The sequence below is a fragment of the Miscanthus floridulus genome, chromosome 10, assembly GCF_019320115.1.
Source record: "Miscanthus floridulus cultivar M001 chromosome 10, ASM1932011v1, whole genome shotgun sequence".
Taxonomy (NCBI): Eukaryota; Viridiplantae; Streptophyta; class Magnoliopsida; order Poales; family Poaceae; genus Miscanthus; species Miscanthus floridulus.
In genome coordinates, this window is record NC_089589.1 from 6,132,447 (window position 1) to 6,149,687 (window position 17,241).

Here is a 17,241-nt window from a genome sequence, read left to right on the forward strand (position 1 = left end):
GATTGTGATTGCTGTTGTTAGTCTGACGACGACGACGACGACGACGACTGGTGATTTCAGAGGCCGCTCTTGCATTGCAGTTGGTTTAGTTTTCAGAGTCGGCGGCTAGCATCGCAGCAGTTGGGTTGGCTGGTTTGGCTTTGACTCTTGCAACACAAAGACTACAAGAGTACTGTCAGGGTCGGCGGCCTAACTTGTTGTCGTATACGTACGTAACAGTACATGCATCCCTTTGCATTTAGAAAAAAAACTGTCAACTGACGACGGCAATAATACATGCCAATATGTAGTCGTAGTATATATTCAGCTTGCTTGCATCAGTGTATATCTATGTTTATATAAGTAACAGATTGGCAATGCATAAATACAGCAACAGAAAAAAATGGATATATCCATATACACACATATTACTACTTTTCTCAGTCTTTTTTAGATGATGAAACAAATCTGACTTCATCTTTTCTGAACAAGAGAATGAGACCAATTATTATTACAAACTTGTGAAGTAAGACACAAATTCCACTCAAAATTCAGTTCTAATATTATAAGATCATCTGAAAGGAACACAAAGGGGGAAAAAAAGAACCATTGCCACAGCTTCTGGTACATTCCGGCCGTCCAGCACAACGGACAATGGTTCTCGGCCGAGGAGCCAAAGAGGAGATCATCTACAACTACTACATGGGGGTTCTGGGGACACCTTTCCAGCGGCAGCACTCAATTCAGCTTCACTGCCCCAGCTTGATCTGACCGGCATCGACGCGTGCTTCTCCGAGGACGAGATTTGGTCGGCAATCAAGGAGCTGCCTTCTGATCGTTCGCCTGGACCGGATGGCTTCACCGGCCTCTTGTACAAGTCGACCTGGGGTATCATCAAGCACGATGTCATCAACGCTTTCAACGCGTTGTGGTCGTTGGATGCCAGATCGTTTCAATCTCCTAAATGACGCCGTCATGATATTGTTGCGCAAGAGGGTCGCCCCGACCACGCTCAAAGACTACAGGCCAATTAGTCTTATGCACAGCTTCAGCAAGTTGTTTGCCAAGTGCCTGGCAAAGGCTTCAGGAGATTGTGGCGCCGAACCAAGGCGCGTTCATAAGAGCTGAGGTCGCTCCATCCACGACAATTTCCGCGCTGTACAGCTTGCTTGCCGATGGTTGAACTCCAAGAGATTTCCCTCGGTACTGCTTAAAGTCGACATCGCCAAGGCGTTTGATTCAGTATCATGGTCTTTCCTCCTTGAGGTGCTGCAGCACGTTGGTTTCCCACGACGTTGGACGAACTGGATCTCCATCCTCTTGTCCACTGCCAGCACCAAGGTTCTGCTCAATGGCCGAGCGGGACGAAGAATAGCCTTAGGCAGGGCGACCCCATCTCGCCTATGCTTTTCGTCGTTGTTACGGAGGTGCTCAATTCGCTCATCCGAGAAGCGGATCGTCGTGCGGTGCTAACGCCGCTGCCATTTGTTCATCGTGCATCACTATACGCCCGATGTGGTTCTTGTGGCCCCGCAACAGGATGACCTTACTTGTGTGCGGCATATCCTGGACCTCTTCGCGGGCGCCTCTGGACTCATCACCAACGTTGAGAAATGTGTGGCCACGCCCATCAGATGCTCGGACGAGGTCATCGCGGAGGTAAAACAGCAGGTTTTCCCCTGTGTTGTCGCCCCTTTCCCGTGCAAGTATCTGGGAATCCCACTGTCAAGGACGGTGCCTCCGCACTCCTCTGGACGGACAATTGGGCCCCGGTTGGTCCGTTACGCCCCGGCTCTGACCAAAGCAGGGAAGCGGAGAAACATCAAGGACGCCATCTTTCAGAACCGTTGGGGGCGCGACGTCGTGGGCGCGCTCACCACTCAGGTGCTTTGCCAGTTCCGGCCTGCAGGTCTGGAACCTCCTCCGATCAGTGGTACTCGAGCCACTGCGGGCCGGCCGCTTCGTGTGGAAATGTTCAACGAAGCTCTTGGGTGCAAGAGAACTGTGGAAAACAAAGGCGCCGCCGCGCGTCAAGTTGTTCTTCTAGTTAGCGCTCCACCGCCGCATGTGCGCTGTGTGACCAAGCTTCGGAAACATGTGGCCACTTGTTTCTGGGTTGTGCTTTCGCCAGGGAACTTTGGTTCAGGCGGTCGGTCTTGCGGCTTTAGTGCTAGAGCATGATGATGATCTGGGAGCATGGTGGTTGCGGCAGCGTCGCCGGCCTGATCGTGAAGCCCGACCACCGTTCGACTCACCCACGCTTTTGGTTGCTTGGTCGCTGTGGAAGGAGCCGAACGCTAGAACCTTCCGGCAAACGATGACAAGTGTACATGACGTCTTCAGGGTGGTCGTGGCCGAAGCTGACGACTGGATCCAGGCGGGGTTCAAAACGCTGCTGCCCTTCAGTGCTGTTTGGTCGCAAAACGCAGTTCCAATGTAATACAAACCGTTAAATCCAGTAGCTAGGACTTCTCCGGGCCATAACGATGGTGTCTCGCCACCGTTTTGGGTCGCTTGTGTAAGGGCTAAAACTTTCCTCTTAATGAAAAACGGGTACGATACCCGATCGAGAAAAGCCACAGCAGCTTCTGACGTTTTAATAATCTTGGAGGTTACGCTTCTCGTCGGCTACACTTCGCTGATTTTACTACTAATGCAAAGCTTATCGATTTCTGACGCGATCGGGTGACATATCTGTCAAGTTCTGACTTCTGACTAAACAACGATCGAGCTAGATGCATGAGTTTGGTTTCGTAATGTAATCTATATATAATAAAGTGCACTGTAGGGATACTCTACCTGTACTCCAATTGAATACTCTCTATAAGCTGCCTGTAGGGAATACTAGTGGTGGTATCTGAAACGCACGTGAGGATGTCACTCATTCAGCTAGGTTGCAGGATTAAGGTTAAACACACACAGATCAAGGTACTAACTTAACCTGCTACCCTGTCGACTGTCTGTCTGATATATGCAGTGCAGCTCGCCCTACGAAAGCATCTTTGTCAGCCCCGACCAGACCACTGTACCTCTTGCACTTGTTTACCTAGATACCCCTCAAAAAAAAAGAACGTGTTTAGCTGCCTACTAGTTTCGACTTTCAAGTTGCCTTTATAAAAAAAAAACTTTCAAGTTTCATCGGATTTCAGGTGCTGTAGCCCAGTTTTGGAGCCCAACAAGTGAAAGTTTTGTAGCCCAGTAATTGAAAGCTGATGAAGCCTAGCCTGGTTTGTCTGTTCAGTTCCGCTACAGAGCTAGTAGTTGTCAAAAGTGGTGGAATGCTTTGCTAGGAACACAGCCCAACAGCCCATGGTGACCCAGTTTCGGCCCGCAGCCCGTAACAGGACATTCGCCCTCACAAGCTCACAGGCTACGGATGCCATAGCTCGGCCCATGTGTGAGCAAAAACATCTCAAATTTCGGGCTGTCCTCCTAAATTTGTGATTCTTTTAATGAATTAAATTAAACTAGAAGGAATTTGAATACCAACTTTTTAAACAGGCCAAGTTCAAATTATTCCAAGATTCTAATTAAGAGGTTTGAATGAGTTTTGCACCGTTTTCAAAAGCTGTCATCTCTTTGACGTAATCATCGTCACGAATGACTCGCATATGTATATGCAAAGCTGCTTCCACAAAGCTCAAGAGAATGTTTGGTTTCGACATGCATGCATACACAAGTTAAGATTGCATACGATCGACCTCTTCCATTTGGATATACCAAGGACAAGAAGTGCGTCACACAGCACAAGAGAAAGTGAGCCTGCTTGTTGTCTGTCCATCACGCCGCAAAAGCCACAGCTAGCGACGCACAGGATCAATATAAAATCATCCCAAACATGTACATTTTCTCTTCCTTTTCCCTTTTCATTAGTTGTGTTTATTGTTTTGTGCTCATGGTGTACGGACTGGCTTATGTCGGCAAAGTCCACGTTCGTAATCACTTTAGTCTGGAGTCGAATATGTATATATACCATGGATATAAAATGTACACGTGGAAGAAAAAAATAAAAGTTGTTCAGTATGTATACTTAGTTAGGCCCTGTTTGAACCCCACAGTCTAAAGTTTAAACTTTAGACCACTTTAGCTCTTGAGGCTTCAAACAGAAGACCTAATAAATTGTTGTCTAACGTTTAGACCACATCATAAAAACTTTAAATCGTATAAGTGAGCTAAAGTGATCTATAGTTTTAGTCCTCCACTTTAACCACTAAACTTTAGACCAGACAATCCAACCATGTTGTTAGTAATATGTGCGTACATACTAGCGCGTCTTAGAGCAACATCTATCCATATACAAATATATACTTGTATTTTATTCCCTTCGTGATGCCTCATACTACTACAGAACTTAATTTGCAGAGCTGGGCGAGCAACTCGCTTGGTGCAAATAGGGTAACCAGACGTCTGTACATATCGTATTTACAAAGACACGAGTTGTACATAAACGTCCACATAGGGTAACCAGACGTCTGTGCAAATAGGGTAACCAGACGTCTGTACATATCGTATTTACAACTCGCTCGGTGGAGAGCAACTCGCTTGGTGCAAATAGGGTAACCAGATTAGGTTCAGCGATGGATTACCTCCTCCAGACGACGCCGGCGGCGAAGATCTCCTCTGTACGGCGGCACGAGATGGCACGAAGGGAAGAAGAAACCGCGCCAAAAGACCGCCACACGATGGAAACCGCTCGGGAGGAGAGGATATGCGCGATGAGGACGGCGCGTAACTTTACGAGGATTGAGGGAGTTTTTCCAAGTGCCGAAATATTAGGAGGATGGATTAAGAGTTGTTGGAGATGGTTTTTTCCAATCTTGCTAAAAAACAAGGATTGAGATGACATTTAGGAAACTCTTGGAGATGCTCTAAGGGCATCCCCAACAGCTAGCTATTTGGCTAGCTATTCCGACGTGGACAGGGAAAAGTAGGAGAGAGAGTTGTCACTAGCGACGAACAAATAGCTGATCTATTTCACGTAGTCTAAGAATCTGAGAGAGAAACATGTGGGTCCAATAGTACATAGAAAAATAAGAATGTATAAAATAGACTTTACTTTTGTCTCTCACCTCCACATAAGTTAGCTACGTAGCTAGCACCATTGTGGACGCCCTAACAAGGTGCTGATCTCATTTGCTACCAACCCAATAACGAAGCTAGCTAGTTGGCTTAGCTACAATAAATGTCACTGCATGCATAACGCCCAAAGTTTGATGTTGTGTGACATATGATCAACCAACTAATCAAATTTGCAACTTGCAGAGTATCACGTTCCTTCGTGTCCTCCGTCGTCCTTTCATAGCACCAAACCCACCATTAGGCTAGGATAGTTACCATACTAAACAATGGACATCATGCATGATCTAGACAATGATGGGGTTAGACGTGACAACGTAAAAGCGCGTTCACAAGTGGTGTTATTAGCTAGCTTACTACCTGTATTTTGCAATGTTTGCTCTCGGTCTGCATATCCACAATGCGCGCAAGGCACGTAATAATAAGCTAAATATCATTTTTTTTTTCTGAAAGAAGATTGGATCATTTTCGCCGTCGTTAGAAATGCACATTCCTTACAATCGCAATATAAATATACAGACACTCATATATACATGCACATTCCTTTGTCTCCATGAGCATTTCTGAAATTAGGCAAAATGTTAAATGTCATTTCGTCAATGTACGTGGACTGGACAAGCATTATTGTGAAGCAGAGGAAGTCAGAGCGAAAAATTTCAATGATCTCTCTAACCTAACCTGCTTGTCACCAATGGAAGCAACGTAGGCTGGATTTTGTGCCGTCCTGATCGGACTCCAGCAGAGCGATCAGTCTTTTTGAGCAAAAAAACTAGTGATTAGTCTTGTAGTTTGAGACGCAACAAACTTTGTTGGTTTCTTATTGGGCATTGGCTAGCTAGCTAGAGATCACTAGAGTATGTAGTTAGTGCTAAACACAGTGCTTAGTAGTACATGCATGCATTTTGGCAAAAGATTCTCGAGATGGTTCTTTTCCTACTTGATAATACAATTCACGAGTCCATGTCTCTTCCGGCACGCCAGAAGGCATCTTCACTCGTTTCGGCTATTTGCTCCATCAATTGGGATAGTTGCGGTAATACACTAATACCTTATTACATACGCCATATATATAGGTGGAACAAACCTAGCTAAAGACATGCATCACAGCACAACTGTGTAGTCTCTCTTTGTACATCTGCCAATTCTGCCAATTTAAGATAGATAATCTAAATGACTCGTTAAAGTTGCATCTAAATTAGCACTCTTGCCATTTTATTAAAAATAAACTAGAAGATCCCATAAAATATGTGTATAAAGTGCCAACATATGTAATAATGAAAAAAGTTTGAATAACCATAAATTGTGTCTATACATGTTTATAAATTACCTACTTCTATCGCTACTAATATATAAAAGATAACTTAAAATAAACCTACATGTTATATATGCATTCTTCCAAATCAAGCATATATGCATGCATGAGAGATAAGTATTATATTTCTAGGATCCGAAAAAAGGAAAATGTTCCTTTAATGATTCATATAATTATGTCACTAGCAAATCATTTAAAAATATAGCAATACCATAAAGATTATTATTATTATTATTATTATTATTATTATTAAAGTTATACTAATTATTATATAAGTTTGCACTTTAAATTTTTTTATAGATTGTGGCTACAATATTATATCATATCTATATTGATAGTATAGTTGTAAGCGCTCTATTACTATAAAGAATTACTACTACATATATAATTCTTGGATAAAGCACTTCTTGTAGCCTAGACATAAAAAACATTATTTTTAATAAAAGGCGTTAATAAGGACAATAGTTTCAACTAACATGCAGATAAAAATTTATAGCAGTTAATAAGATCAAAATTTGAAAATCAAGATCTATAACCACATCCATGACATCGCGAGACATGGGTTGCAACAAGAGCCACCATAATAATAACAACTTAAAATAAGATTCAACTAGATGCACACTGAAGACCATGAACCGCCATGCAGAGAGAAAATCTATGGACCAGGTTTTGAAGAAACATATATATATATACATAGAGTAATTGACAAGTTCATCAAAGCCAGATATAGAGTACATAATCTATATCGAAATTGTGTCAGATAATGAAGAAAAAAGAGATAGCGTAAGTACTAAACATGAACTTCTAATATATCTACGCCACCTATGATTCTAGTCAGAAACATGAGTTTGACAGGGCTAGTGTTCCTCAAATTCAATTTGGCACGCACCCTTTTGCAAGTTGCTGATGGGAATATCTCATATCTGCATGGCTAGACTAGACATTGTAAATAAATATGCAGTAGCATAGACCGGTTGAAATGTAGTTGTCAGAAAAGGAGTTGTTCTCTTGAATTGTGGTGGGTATTTAGTCCACCGATCAAATCAGCCATTGAAATGGAGAATCAGAAAAATGCTTGTATATATCCAAATTGTTCTCTGTCAGGACGTGCTTTTTCAAGAGCAAACAAGCAAGCAATGCTAGATCGGTTGGTCGAGGAGTTAACGGAGTGTCAAGTCTTGGTGGCCTCGATGACTAACCATTCATGTTACTTCAAGTTCATTAAACTAAAGCCTCCTGTTCCTGACTGATGTTTCGATGGCAAGTTGGCAACTAGTAGAAGGCTACGAGAAGCTGGAATAATGCATCACGCGGGCACTCATGAAGGTGACATGACATCCCAGGATGGAGCTGCATGCACTTCACCCACCCAACTAAAGGGAACCACCGCCAGGAAAAATTCTATCAAGCACACTATATATATTTATATATATATCACGCGCGGTATCTTGGGCTTTAACGCTTGCACGAGTAATTATAAATCCAAGTGATTGGCTGTGTTGGTAGCCATGCATCTAGCTATCTCTAATGGCCAGAATGCAGAGCGTGCTTGGGGAGCATAATGACATGTTAACACGCCCAGTTAACTACTTATTTGGGCATGAAACAATGGAGGCATATATCTACAATATGTGCTATATATATAAGAAATAAATAGATGCTTCACGTGGATCCTCTATGTTGGCACTCTTTCTGGTTACAAATAAGTGATGCTTTAAGCTAGGTTGTGTCAAGTTAGCCGTCACACACTTTTGCTGTGACCTTTTGTCTTAATATATTCTATAGAACATATAGGACATAAATACCTGCTCCCCTAGGTTGTTGGTGTATATATAACAAATGTTTTTGAGGTTCCAATTTGAAATAGTCCTAATGAGATTGTTAAAAATGATATTGATTGAGTTTGTTTGTAGTAAGTAATTAATCATATACTATTACTAACTGGAGGTCCTAATGAAGCCTCCACGTTACCATGAGACGTGTTAGGAAACATATAAATTCTCAAGACAGAACCAAAGATATGGCCATTAATTTGGTAGAGTCTAGTCACCAATGACAATAATAACCAGTTTTCTAAAAGTCTACCCACATATGCCATTATGAAGAACAACATAAATAACCCCCAAATATGTATTTAAATAATTCCCAAGTGTCATTATAAAACATAATCTATTGTAACCATACAAATTTTCATCTAAATTACCCACCCTACAATTGGGATAGATAATACAAATAACCCCTTAAATTTGCATCTAAACTACCCCTTTTGTCATTATGGAAATAAACTGAAACATCCGCAAAAACCTGCATAATGAATTAGCAACATACTCCCTCTATCTCTAAATGTGTGTCGCCACGCGTGCCAATAAGTTTGACTCGATTTATAGAAAATGCATGCAACATTTGTGTCTCCAAATAAATTTGTTAAAAAACTAGATTCAAATATATATCTATCAATGATACTAATTATGTACCATAAATATTAATTATTTTTAATACATATTTTGTCAAAGTTGTTTCTTGGAAAGCGAAAACGACAAACATTTAAGGATGGAGGGAGTATGTTATTATAAAAATGTGTGAATAAATATAAATTACACATGTATATGTTTCTAAATTACCCACTTTGATTACTATGAACATATAAAAACTAACTTAAAGTAAATATATATGTTGAGGAATCGTATGGATCAAGTATATTTATATGCATGCATAAGCTAATAACAAATTAATGTAAGTTGTTACTGTAGATAAATTTATGTATTTTAATAAAATATTATGACATATCTATGTTGATGCTATAATTGTAAACGTCTATTTTTTTGCAGAAATTTTTGCAACACATATAATTGTTTGATAATAAGAGAAAATTCAACATGTTAAGCAGCAGAGGAGTTTAGTGTAGACCAACGATGGTTATGACCTCCTTTGTTTTTAGATTCATTTGGAGTAAACAATGTTTAAGATTAAAAATTGTAGCGACTAAGAAGATAACAATATATAAGACAAACTCTAGATTCATAACATCATGAGAGACATGAGAAGCAAAAGAGCCAACATAACTTAAGGTAAGCTTTCAACAAAAATGCATTGAAGACACACAGGGTGCCATACACATAGGAAGAAAGAAAGAAAAGCATCAGTATATAAATAGAGAAAAAAACATATAAACTAATTGGTAAGTTTATCACAACTGAATAGAGATCACAAAGTACTCCTATCTATACATCTATTATTGTGTCAAATAGAAGTACCATTTCCCTAGATAAAAATACTTATCTTTCCATCCTACAAGAAGCTTCCTTGATCACGGGGATACTCCCTCTGCCCAAGAAAACATACAACTATGAGTTACGTGCTAGATAAAGTTGTTCACGTTTGACTAAGTTTTTAGTGAATAATATTTATATTTATGACTCCAAATTAATTTATTATGAAAATATATTTCATAATTAATCTAATGATATTTATTTGATGTTATAAATGTTTATAGTTTTTTATCTATAATTGTTCAAACATGATACACTAAAATATAGTATCTGTTAGAATTGCATGTTTTCTTGGACAGAAAGAGTGTAGCTAGGATAACACTCCAATAGGGATAGGGCGGCATGGGAATCTTTGATCCTGCAGCTGCAGGCGCATGCACCCAAGAGTCAACACAAGACACAAGCGTAAAGGTGCTGCTATGCCACGCAGCTACACACTCACACCGTCACAACGACCCACTAAACCACCAAAAATTCCATTGCAACTAGCACGTCGTACTGTACAGCACTGCAGTCTACAGTAGCGGTGGCGCGTACATGACCTGGTCACGACCCACGAGTATAAAAAAACGAGGGGATCGATGAGCCGCGCCAGCCATTGACGCTTTTGAGATTGATAAATGACGGCGGCGGCCTTCCCCGACCGATCCAGCACCACAACCAGCACGATGGCGATATCGGCGAGCCGGATCCACCCGTCGTCGGCCACGGAGACGACGACGACGACGACGCGGCCTCTGCCGCCACCGCCGCCGCTTGTTCCTCCCCGCCGTGGCGGCGCCGGCGGAGGAGACGGCGCCGACGCCGATGCCGGCCGCACGCCGGCGGCACTGCACCACACGGTGTGGAAGCGGTCCAGCATGGGGTTCCACGGCACCGACGGCTTCTCCGTCTACGACGCCGCCGGCGCGCTCGCCTTCCGCGTCGACAACTACTCGCGCCGACGGAAGGTGTTCGCCAGCGAGCTAATCCTCATGGACGGCCAAGGCGCGCCCCTCCTCGCTCTCAGGCCGCAGGTACGTCCGTCCGTGTCGTCGTGATCCGTCTACGCGATCGATCCAGCTGGAAGTCGCATCGATCGACCGACCCATCGGTCATCGTGCCCTTCCAACAAAATGGGGTCTTTTTCAGATCGGGAAATGGTGCTTCCTACTCTGCAGCAGGATTCTTGGTTATTATGCGAGAGTTGATTCATGATCTCTGCGACTCCAAGCACAACTTTTTTCCTTGTTTCTCCTGTCGCCACATCGGCTGTATGTACGTTCTGGTTGTTATAGCCTATTTGTCCTATCCTAGTACCAGACTACCAGTACTGCAAACATTTGGTGGCTCTCCATGAGATTCAGACCAAATGAATACGACAATTCGTTACAGCAAATTCAGTCAGTTCACTCCTTTAAGATAAATGCACACCTAGGAAAATACGAACCAAACAAATGTCCTTTTTTTTTTCCAAAACAAATTACATACCAAATGTGTGCTCAGACAGAAGTCACAGAACAGACAAAATGCTAGCTTTGTATTCTTCCCTGTATGTATATATCCTGTCAAACTAAACTCGATCGGTTACTTCGTTCAAAGTTCTTCGCCATATACAGTCTGAGCGAAATTAAAGCCAAATCCAATGTGTCTGCAAATTCACTACAACTAATGGGAGGAAAGGCTAACTAACAAAGCTATATATCCTTTTTTTTGCAACAGATTTTCAGCATGCACGACCAATGGAACTGCTACAACGCATCAGAAGAAGGCCAAGGCAAGAGGCCAAGTTCACACAGACTCTTCTCGATGAGGAAATGCTCGGTTCTACAGAAAGGCCATCAAGCAGAAGTGTCCATGTCAGGATCATGCAGCACCAGCTTCTGGGTCGAGGGCTGCTTCAGGAGGAGAAGCTGCAAGATCCGCAACAGCGACGGCGAGGAGGTGGCCAGGATAACGAGGAAGAAGTCGAATTCGTTGACGCTTGGCGACGACGTGTTCAGCCTTGTCGTCCAGCCGGGCATGGATTGCGCCATGATCATGGCGTTCGTCGTCGTCCTGGACCGGATCTGTTGGAAGCCGTACAAACCCTTGATCTGCTCCTAGCCGTAGCTTAGCTTGGCCATGAGAAGCTAACCATTTTCTGAGTTCTGACAACAACTATGGAGTTCTTATTCAGGGATGATCATGATCACTGAAGCAAAGAGAGCGCAGTGATTTCGTAAAGAAAGATGGGTAGGAAAAAAAATTACAGCCGTAAATTGGCTACGACTGACTGGGACCTAATAACTTGTCAAATTTCTCTGGATATAACTTGTAGGCAGAGATTATTCTAGTATTTTCTGAAGAACAAACGCAAATGTATGAGGTGCAGTTACTTATAACAAATTGTATTCTCATACCACGGATTTGTAGCAGTATATGCTACTGGTTTGTCCTTTCAAAAAAAGTATAAGTGCGTTTCCACCTGGCTAGAAGAAGCATTGGACATGCAAAAGTGAAAAGTGACAGATGCTTGTCGAATCCTGAAAGGAAATCTTCTCAAGGAGTGAACTTTTTTTTTATTCCTCAGATCCGGAGTACAAGTCGTAGTATCTGAACACACGTCCAAACACACACCACACATAACCCATGCACACCACACACACCCCTAATTAAGGGGCACGCTAGACCCAAAGATTATACATCCATACGTCTACAAGAGCTTCACGAAGACTGAACCTCCGCTAGCTAGCGACGGGCGCGTCGCCTCCCACTGTGGCACACAGACGCCTAACGATCCACTGATTATTTTGGAGGAAAAACCCCGGTGAGGCATGTGAGTTCGATCTCAGGGATCGAACCCAGCGGTTGCTCCACCACCGGGAGATTCAACCAATCGAGCTGACGCTCGGTCCTCCTCAAGGAGCGAACTTGACTCATCGGCTGGCTAACCAGGTGGTACTACGTACTACTGCATAGTGCTTAAAAAGTTAGTGTTCACACTGAAGACCAAACACAACTAGTAGAGTACTCCCCTTATTAATTAACACTCATGGCTGCTATTTCATCTCTTAAGATCTCCTGCATTAATTCCTCATAAAAATATAGTAAGATTCACAAGACATTTGGCATATATTTCCTGGAAGAGCATATAATATTCAGCGCATGAGAGGACCTTTTCTGTACCAAAAACAGCAGAAGCATCCAGAAGGGGGGACAAGGTGTAGGGAATATTGCTACAACTCATCGCTTGTCTATTGTACTCACCAAGAGTCTTTAAATATTTTAGTTTACTCTTTTCCATGTCGGCTGTATTTATAACTGCAAAAAACTAAGCATCATGTTGCTAAAGAATCTGTGTCCGACAAATCCTGTGAAATGGCAAGAATATCAGCACAAACTTAGTCGCTTAAAAGGAATCAAACTTTGATTAGCTCAATGAGAAAAAGAGCAAGAACTTAACAGGTAGGATAAAAAACTTAAGTCGAGTAGTAGACCAGTAGTTGAGACTTTCTCATCACCAGAAAACCCATAAAAAATCTTCTGCCAAAAATAGAAATGGCACGAAGGTTTTGTGGACGTATAGGCTTCGTGCTGAACCCCGTTACCAAATCTTTCCAAGTAAGACGCCAATATCACAACATATGCCCTGCAATATTAGGTTAGAAAGGTTGGTCCCATTGAGACATTGAGCCTGAGGAAACCACAAATGCAGCTTTGTGGCCGTGACTCGTGAGATGACCTGAACTTAGGAGTTGCACTCGTCAAATGCGTCATCAAGTACGGCTTCTAGTCAGCAAGCATGTCCTAAACCACTTTTTGCCCAACGCCAACTTTTGCATACGTGTAGACGCACTCAACTTGCTTGCTAGCTGTGCTCAAGCCAGTCCTGCATGCATTCCCTTGACAATGAGCATGACTCGCTGATGTATGCATATCTGCTTGCAATTGGCTGATCTGTTCTTATTTTTTGGGATAGGTACGGTCTCCCCTATTTTATTTCCCAAGACAATAATCTCATGCATAATTAAGAAAAAAGAGGCCCAACCTAGAGGAGTAACGACTAGGAGAGTTTTCTTTTTCATTGAGAAGAAAATATACATCAATATTTGAGTTGAAGATGACTTAAATTTAAAAGGTTGGGATGCTTGACTACACCTTCCACCCCAACCAGTTGAGTTAGACATAGACTCACTTCGCTCGACATAATTCAGGACACAACAGTAATGACAGTCTACCAAACTAAGTCTGATCAAACTAAAAGACTCGACCATTCAACAGCTACTGCTGTATCGATTGGCTGATCCGTTGATCAATGCCCCAAGCTTAATTCAGTAATTAATTGGGCATAGGGTTTTTCTAAGACCTAATTGGCCATAGATTAATCCGTCCATTGTTATCATGCATGGCGTGGATCACTCCCTGGCCTCTGCTTCTTGCTGTTGTTTCGGGTAGGTATCAACGTATGTTATGAGCGGCATTGAAATGGACAGGCTGCAAACTAAATTCTGGTCGATGATCTTGTGGTCATCAGCCAGTATTCAAACAGATCCTCCTCGTTGTCGCTATCATGCACTCTCCGTCATTAAAACAAAATTCCATACGAGCAGGCCTCATGGTTTTCATGTAAGTTACTAATCTCCTGACTACTGCTACTAACACTTATTGCTAATAGCAATATTTTTTTTATCATTGTTGTATGAAACCTTGCTCAATTATTTAGGCATATAAATGATAAAAAAGTAGATCCTATCGGAAGCAGCAATTTTATTATAAGATTTACACATGCGTATAAGCTTTTAGCGATATATTCTTGCACTTGCGATTATGCACTCACTGGGGTGTGTAAGTGTTATGCATGCATAGTGCTCGTGTGTCACCCTTCCAATGGGGGAAAATATAAAGAGGCAAAAACAGTCCATGCTGGTTTTGTTGCATCCACAAAATAATACACTCCATTTTAAATTATAAGTTTAGATATACATCATGTTTAGATACATAATAAAAGCTATGCATGTAGAAAAGCAAAAAATAACTTACAGTTTGGAATGGAGGAGGGAGTACAAGAGAAAACATATCAACAATGGCATATTATGTTTTATTAGGAATAACATATATATCATGTTACATTACACAAACATTGAGCTAATAACTTCGCTGCCTTAGTTACTTGCATAAGAACAAGTTTAAACGAAACCAGCAAGTTTTATACTGTTAATAGCCCTAATTTAATTTCCTAACCACTAATAATAATATAAGGTACACACCGATGAATGGACAAAATAGTACTGATCGAACCACCATAAGCCAACAAAACACATTATTGAGTGATGTAAGCAGCAGTAAGATATATATAGTACACATCCAACTTGCAAGATCCATTATATTATCATCGAAACAAATAGCAACTTGCAAACTGACATGCTAATTATTCGTCCTTAGAGCACGCATTTCCTTCATTAGAGTCATAGTAATCACACAAATATATACCAAACCCACCACTAACACTGCCATCAATAGATTAAGGACGTGATCATAAGTGTGTGAAAGCTTGGGTGGAAGGGTGGATAGTTAGAAATATGGTTAAGAAGCACACCTAATTAATCTTGTCATTAACTGTTGTTACTTATTGGTGTCCGTGTTGTTTCTAGGCTAGTTCATGTGAGGTGTGCTTGATTCGAGACTAATCACGCTTAGTATTTTTCTTATTGATCTGATAGAATATGATAACATTCACTACTAAATTCAGGCGCTTTGTCGAGTGCCTGCGGCACTCGGCAAAGCCCTAAATACACTTGGCAAAGGCTTTGCCGAGTGCCGCACTCGGCAAAGAGCAGTCGGCAAAGGTTTCTTTGCCGAGTGCCACATATCGGGCACTCGGTAAAGCCTTTGCCGAGTGTCACCTCAGCACTTGGCAAAAAAAAAAAAAAAATCCGACGTCAACTCTGACGGCCTCTTTGCCGAGTGCCACCTCAGCGGCACTCGGCAAAGAAATTTTTCCTTTTTTTGAAAATTCTTTGCCGAGTGCCATACTCTTGCACTCGGCAAAGAAATTTTTTCTTTTTAAAAAAAATCTTTGCCGAGTGTCATGGCTCTGGCACTCGGCAAAGCTGGGAAATTGGGCCTGTGCTTCCCAGCTTTGCTGAGTGCCATGGTCACGGCACTCGGCAAAGTCCTCTTTGCCGAGTGTGGCACTCGGCAAAGAGGGGGAAAATGCTATTTTTTTGGTTTTTTGCTTTCCTTCAGCACAAACAAAGAAATCGCATATATATCAACACACAGCACATGATATATCACATACACATCCATATTCCATCACATACACATCCATAACCCATCACATACACATCCACCATCCATAATACATCACATACAAATCCATTGTCCATAATCCATCACATACATTCGCATCATCCATAACAATATCCATCACAATATATATATGTCTCTAGTAGTAGTCCAACATAAGGCTAAGTCTAACACAAGTCCATGCAACATGAAAAGAAACAAATAAACGGTACCTACTGCCAGACTCCCCACCCGGAGTGTGAACTGCCACCTTGAGGAGGGCCAGTTGTCCACCGGGCCTATGGAGAAGGGCCACCTTGAGGAGTCTGGTTCAAACCCGCCGACTGTTGCTGCACAATGGAGAAGCGAATTCATAAGTATCTACAGGAGGACTGCACAAGATAAAGGAATAAACAACCATATATACTCACTGGAGTTCCTACAGGAGGAGGAGGAGCCACAACTGGAGCGAGCAGCGACTGGGGCACGACCACACCTGGCAAGGCCTGAAGGCTCGCCATGAAGCTGAACATGTCCTACAGCCTCTGCGCCTCGGCCGCCCTCTGGGCTTGTACAGCCTCCATCTCCAGCCGATGGGCCTCCGCCTGGGCCGCCTGCTGGGCCTCCAACCTCCGCAAGTCGGCCTGCAACATTCCACCCGCAATGTTTAAACAATGCAAAGGCAAGGTAGATGTGTAAAAGCAATGAACGACAAATAAAACAGTACTAACCTGGAGTTCCGCCATCTGCTGCTGTGAGCTCTACTGCCGAGAGCGTATGGGGAGGGAGGAGCTCGTGCTCCTTGCTCGAATCTCGGCGAGGTTGGGAACAGAGGCAGAGTCGACTATGCTGTCCGCCATCCAGTACCGGCCGTGCTGCTTTTCTCCTCCCATCCTCATCAAGAGGTCTGTGTCTAGGGGCTGGGTGACCGGATCGAAGTCCTCCCCATGGCTCTCATGGGCCGCTGAGGTGTACTCGCTAAGCTTGTTGTGGACGCTCGCGTTGGTGTACGCCTCGGGCCCGTCCGTCGGGTTGTAGGTGACTTCCAGGGCCGTCGCCTTGCCCTTGTGTGCCAGGGCGTACGCCATGAACTCGTTGCATTCCTGGCCTTGGTGCGCCTGGGACTGCGAGGAAAACACAAAGATGATTACAAGTAATGAGAATTGAGCGTTAGAATAAATAAATAAAGATGAAAACACAAAGAAGATTACCCATGTCTAGGCATACGCGCTGAGGCTCCGATTGCCTTGGTGGTGTGGCGCCCCACCCATCTGCAGGCGGCAGTCCCGATGGACGTTGTGCTTCTCCACCCACTCCTCCAAGAGCCACCTGTCCACAATGGCCTCCTAGCAGAGG

General features: G+C 42.9%; 1 protein-coding gene across 1 annotated transcript; it reads left to right on the forward strand.

Annotated features, from left to right (window-relative positions):
- Positions 1-10,206: 10,206 nt before the first annotated feature.
- LOC136489910 (protein LURP-one-related 5-like) lies at positions 10,207-12,050 on the forward strand. Its single transcript, XM_066486417.1, has 2 exons — positions 10,207-10,652; positions 11,338-12,050. Exons 1-2 carry the CDS (start codon positions 10,257-10,259, stop codon positions 11,719-11,721), a joined length of 780 nt encoding a protein of 259 aa, XP_066342514.1. The 5' UTR covers positions 10,207-10,256; the 3' UTR covers positions 11,722-12,050.
- The last annotated feature ends 5,191 nt before the right edge of the window (positions 12,051-17,241 follow it).